The sequence below is a fragment of the Hydra viridissima genome, unplaced genomic scaffold (genome assembly GCF_058129835.1).
Source record: "Hydra viridissima isolate aposymbiotic clone 2 unplaced genomic scaffold, HvirCarnegie_v1 scaffold_3, whole genome shotgun sequence".
Lineage (NCBI taxonomy): Eukaryota > Metazoa > Cnidaria > Hydrozoa > Anthoathecata > Hydridae > Hydra > Hydra viridissima.
The window spans coordinates 16,950,535-16,955,997 of record NW_028324302.1 but is presented as its reverse complement, the minus strand read 5'-3'; the positions used below and the strand labels follow the sequence as shown (position 1 = coordinate 16,955,997).

Here is a 5,463-nt window from a genome sequence, read left to right as displayed (position 1 = left end):
AATTTATACAAAAACAAGCTGCGTGATAATTAGTCAATTATAATTAAACAAAGTTTGTGAATATTTTGTGACTTTAAATGAGTTGAACTAAAATTTTTTTAATTATTTTATTGCATTATTAACGCTTTGAGAATGTTTCTTTAGTTCATTATATGAGAAGTTTGTAGTAAAAATTTAATCTTAAAAACTTAATGAGCGCAAAATTTTTCCCAAGTGTAAATAGGTTTTTAGGCTCGGTAAGATGGTTTTTTCAGGCTTCGGTAAGATGGAAACTAAGGGTGGAATGCAAGAACCGAACTTGAGTCAAGTTCGACTTGAAATCTCAAGTTCGACTTTGGCAAGTCAGACTTGAAAAACTGACTTGAGCGAATGCGTAAACGAGACTTGAAAATTTCAAGTTCGTGCTTGAGAAAGTCGAACTTGAAAAATAGCCGAGGCGTTGAATTCTGGGCGCTTATCGGAATATGCACTTCGCAACCAATAGGGGCAATGGATTTTTTTTACGGGAAAAACCTTTTACTGAAACAAATTCGTTTAATGATATTTGTATAATATTCGATCAATATATAAATTATATGACAATATAAATTACAATTTAACTACAGGTATTAGTTTAGTTAATCATGACACTTTTACAACTTTAAAGCAGTGAAAAGGAAAAGATAACAAATAAATGTGTTATTATAGTCTGTTTTTTTGTTTACTGCCTATTCTGTTTCCTTTTATCAAAATGAAAATTTTGTCGTAAATATTTATGATCGGAATTGCTCATCATATAAAAGAACAAAAATTTCAAAATGCATATCCACTATAGACTTTTTGCTTACTTTGTAAATATTTGTAAAATGAATTCTAAAAGACGAATTTTCAGTCAGCAAGAAAAATCACTTTTGATCAATATAATCAAAGACTACAAAGACATCGAAGAAAAGAAAACGGATAATGTCTCCCTTAAAAAAAAAAATCTTTGTGGGAAGAAATAACGCAATTATTCAACAGCCAAGGCATCGGAGTTAAAAGAGATCAAAAAGAACTAAAGAAATGCTGGATGAACTCAAAGCAAAAAGCAAAACAATTTGTTGATTTGTAAGTACCAAATAAAGAAAAAAAAACAAAGATTATTTTTATAGGCAAGCACCCAGTAAACATAAGACATGTTTTAGACATCTAAAAGAAGTCTTGTGTACATTTAGCAAACGTTATTTATATCGAAAAATGTTATTAAAATATGAATTGTGGGACAATGATTTTCTTGTCCAAACTGTATGGTTACCAGTAAAGTTTATACAGTGCTGGACTTCTCTCTGTCAGACTTTTACAACATGTTTTTTTGTCGATATTACTTTAAAGTTAATAATATGGGGTTTTTCTAACCAATTCTTTGGATTTTAGTGAAAGAAAAGAGCTAAACAAAACTGGCGGAGGTCCTAGTCAAACTCCTGTTCCGTCACAGGAAATTGAAAGCGTTCTGCAGATATTACCACCAAAATCATTGAATCCTATTTTGACACCATTTGGGGATGATGCTATACTGCAATGTAATTTTATTTTATTTTTTAATTTTATTTCTTTTTAATACTATATATTTATTTATTTTTTTAATTTCATATTTTATTTTTCAATTTTATCTTTTTTCTTAAATTTTAATGAAAATTAGGGTTTTTTACAAATACTGACAAAACTAATTATTTTAAACAAACTTGGTTTTCTCAATGTTAAAACTATATATATATATATATATATATATATATATATATATATATATATATATATATATATATATATATATATATATATATATATATATATACACACACACACACACACACACACATATATAGACATATACATATATATATATATATATATATATATATATATATATATATATATATATATATATATATATATATATATATATATATATATATATATATATATATATATATATATACACACATTTTTCATCATTTAAATATATTATTTATTTATATAGGTATTCCGAACGAGTCAATGGAGATCACATATGGAGACAGGACTTCTGATACTATTGGGCCAATCATAGAAACAGAAAAGAAAACTTTTACTGAGCCTTTGATTGCATCTGGTTCATTAACACATGAAAAAGAACAATGCTCAACATTAAAAAAGATATCTCTTTCTAAAAAAATCGAAAAAAAGCAATATAATGAAATTCATGAACTTGATAAAGAACTAATGCAAAAACAAATAGAAATAGCTAACATAAAAATAAACTTACTCCAGCAAAAGCAACAATACAAACTAAAAGAACATGAAATTAAAATGGAAATTTACCAAAAAAAATTGTCACAGTTATAAGTATTAAAAAAAACACAACAGAATTATTCTAATTGAGGAAAATTATTTTCAAACGACATCAGATCTGGTGTTTTTTATTTTATGTTTTAAATTATTATTTTATTTCTTAGTGAAATTGTTTTTTGATATATAGTACTAATTTGAAATGTATTTTTTTTTTTTGAAATAATATGCAAATATAACTTTTATCTATAATCAGACAAACAAAAAAGATTTTTTAAAAAAATTGGTCCACAATTTGATTTCTTTTTGCTTCTCCATAAATATCTCTTGTAAATGCTTCAGCGCCATCTTCTTGATTGCTATTTTGTATTTCATTGTCTTCCCAATGATCATTTTCTAGAAGGGCAATGTTGTGAAGCACAAAACAGGATACAATTATGGCTATGGAATTTTGTAATTTAGTTCGTAAGGGAATGCTAAGACAAGGAAATCGTTTTTTTAATATACCAAAACAACATTCAACTGCCATACGTGTACTTCTCAAACTGTAATTGTATTGGATTTCATTTTCATTTTTTGGGTTTGAAAAAGGTGTCATTAAATATTGTTTACAAGGATAGCCAGAATCACCTATAACATGAACATGTTGGCAAGCTTCTAAAACTTCTTTAATAGCTGAGTTGGAAAAAACTCGTGAATCATGAACACTTCCAGGCCATTGAACACAAGCAGATAAAATTTCTTTTGAAGGACCTGCAATGACCTGGCAATTCAAAGAAAAAAACCCCTTTCTGTTTCGATATATTTCTGGGTTTTCTCCACCAGGGTTTATTATAGGAATATGTGTTCCATCAATTGCTCCTATACATCCTGGGAATCTTTGAATTTGGTAAAATATAAACAATGGTTGACAAATATAAATATTTTTGTTATCAAAGAAAATTTTAGAGTTTGTATGAAATAGCAAAATGCAAATATCCATGAAAACTTATAATCACCTTTGTTGAATTATCAAAGAATCAGCTTCTGTTGGAAACTTTATATACTGATATCTTTTGTTGGCAATTTGAATTGAAATGTTTTTAACTACTCGACAAACAGTTGACTGATTAACTTTCAGCTCCTCCAAATCTCCTATTACTCTCTAAAAGAGTGTACTTAATTAGATCAAATCATACAAATTTAAATGTGAAGTACTTTATTTATTGTTACTTGAGTATATGATTACTTTATTTGTTGTTATAAAATGGTGTTATTTAAAAACATAATACAAAATCTACAATAAGAATACAATAAGAATACAATACAATAAAAAGGTACCATTGTCTAATACCATTTCTTGAATATCTACTCACTTGGAATGAACCAGTAGCATAAAACCGAAATGCAATAGCCAGTTGTTGTACAGATGAAAGAGGGCACCCTCGATTGCTAACATTGTTGTTAATAATGTCATTAGCCAATATTAAAAAGGTTTCTTTGGAAAATCTGTAGCGCCTTTTAAATTCTATATCATTATAAACTTCTAAAGGATTGGCTCTGTCAATAATAAACCTTGGAATGAGATTTGGCATATTTCTTCTTCTTCTTCTTCTTCTTCTTCTTCTAAAATTCAGCTCATACCGATTCATTTTTGAACGTTTTAAAACAATTTTTTTTTAATACTTCATATTATAACTACTTCTTCTCGTGAATTCTCTTTTACTCCTTTTACATGTATCACTTCTTTGTATAACTGCAACTGTTTATTACTAAATGGAATTTACTTTTATACTGTATCACAAAAACGTGCCTTAATCAACAGCTTTTATAATGGTAGGAAGTTCGACATTTCAAAAAGCTAATAAACATTTCTAATGGCATCAAAATATGACATGTTGGATCATTACATACGAGTTACAGGATGTTTTAAAAGACACACGTTTTCGCAATGTTAATATTCAGTTTTCTGTAATGAATTCATTTAAAAATATACTTTCACAATGTAACCTTCTAAATTAATTAGGTCAATATGCCCAAGTAACTACTTTTGCTTGTTAAAAACTCATTTTCATACTTGCAAAGGTTGTAATAAGTTATATAGTAATAGTAAAGTTTTGTTACGCATCAGCAAAATGATAATGGCGGTCTGTTTTTTTTTTCAAGTTTGGTTTCAAGATTGGTCTGGAGCAGACTTGAAAAAATGACTTGAAAATTCAAAAATTCTCGTTTTTCAAGTCTGACTTCAGTTCAAGTTCGCTTCTTGCATTCCGTTCAAGTCAGACTTGAGATTTGAAGTCTGACTTGAAATTTCAAGTCGGGTTCTTGCATTTGGAAGGAATTTTTGCTCTCTCAAGTCTGGTTTGAAGTCAGACTTGAAAAAGGTCTATTTTTAGCGGTTTTCAAGTCTGACTTGAGTTGAAGTTCGTTTTGTGCATTCGCTCAAGTCGCACTTAAGGTTTGAAGTTCGACTTCAAATTTGAAGTTCGGTTCTTGCATTCCACCCTAAATTCGACGTACCACGATGCTATTTCCTGTTTTCCAATACTATGCCGGAAGAGATTTTGCTGTCACTTATTAATAAAAAAATTTTTTAAATTAATTCTTTTAACAATGATTAGCTGAAACGTTTATTTGTACCCAAACATGCTTAATTACTTTACAAAAAATAAATATAGTGGTGTGTATAGGTTTCTGGCCTAAGACATTTCGTACTCTATTTTTTTAAAAAAAAAAATAAAGATGATTTATAATCATTATGAGCTGTTAGTATGAGATAAAGGAATCAACTTAATAGGGTAAAAGAATATTATTTATGTTTGTGAATGCATTTATTATTGTAATTGTTACATTTACCTGTGCTAAAGTTTCCGGCCACACGATATATATTGACGCAGTAGGACGTTCAAAGACGTTATTTATGAATAATAGCGCGTTAAATGTTTACACATCTAGCCCATTTAAAGACCAAAGTTTGTATGTGTATATGTATGCGGGTGTGTTCTTTATTCAAAAAACAATTTTGATCCGGTCCTCACCAAATTTTGAACAGGTATTTTATCTCCTTATTTTACCAGGAGAAGGTTTTAGGCAAGGTTTAACCTCCCGAGACTCCATGTTCAGGATGTCTCTGGCTGAACTGGTCAAATGTGGTAAAACTTTTTACCTGAGGGTAACTTCACTCTCTGAATTCAATGGTGA

The 5,463-nt window shown here is 28.6% G+C and overlaps 2 protein-coding genes across 2 annotated transcripts; one reads left to right on the top strand and one right to left on the bottom strand.

Annotated features, from left to right (window-relative positions):
- The first annotated feature begins 554 nt into the window (after window positions 1–554).
- On the top strand, window positions 555–2,522 carry LOC149891222 (uncharacterized). Its single transcript, XM_090083346.1, has 3 exons — window positions 555–1,086; window positions 1,393–1,538; window positions 1,997–2,522. The coding sequence occupies exons 1-3, from the start codon at window positions 1,049–1,051 to the stop codon at window positions 2,338–2,340; spliced, it is 528 nt and encodes a 175-aa protein (XP_089939472.1). The 5' UTR covers window positions 555–1,048; the 3' UTR covers window positions 2,341–2,522.
- A 755-nt stretch (window positions 2,523–3,277) lies between these two features.
- On the bottom strand, window positions 3,278–3,857 carry LOC149891221 (uncharacterized). Its single transcript, XM_090082051.1, has 2 exons — window positions 3,639–3,857; window positions 3,278–3,427 (listed from the first exon to the last, which is right to left on the bottom strand). The coding sequence occupies exons 1-2, from the start codon at window positions 3,855–3,857 to the stop codon at window positions 3,278–3,280; spliced, it is 369 nt and encodes a 122-aa protein (XP_089938177.1).
- Between the last annotated feature and the right edge of the window lie 1,606 nt (window positions 3,858–5,463).

Excerpts from the sequence above, each read along its gene's own strand:
- LOC149891222 (XM_090083346.1), top strand. The coding sequence starts at position 1,049 with ATGAACTCAAAGCAAAAAGCAAAACAATTTGTTGATTT. Across the intron at positions 1,087-1,392 it reads GCAAAACAATTTGTTGATTT|TGAAAGAAAAGAGCTAAACA; the intron begins GTAAGTACCAAA and ends TTTGGATTTTAG. Across the intron at positions 1,539-1,996 it reads GGATGATGCTATACTGCAAT|GTATTCCGAACGAGTCAATG; the intron begins GTAATTTTATTT and ends TTATTTATATAG.
- LOC149891221 (XM_090082051.1), bottom strand. The coding sequence starts at position 3,857 with ATGCCAAATCTCATTCCAAGGTTTATTATTGACAGAGCCAATCCTTTA. Across the intron at positions 3,428-3,638 it reads ATGCTACTGGTTCATTCCAA|AGAGTAATAGGAGATTTGGA; the intron begins GTGAGTAGATAT and ends ACACTCTTTTAG.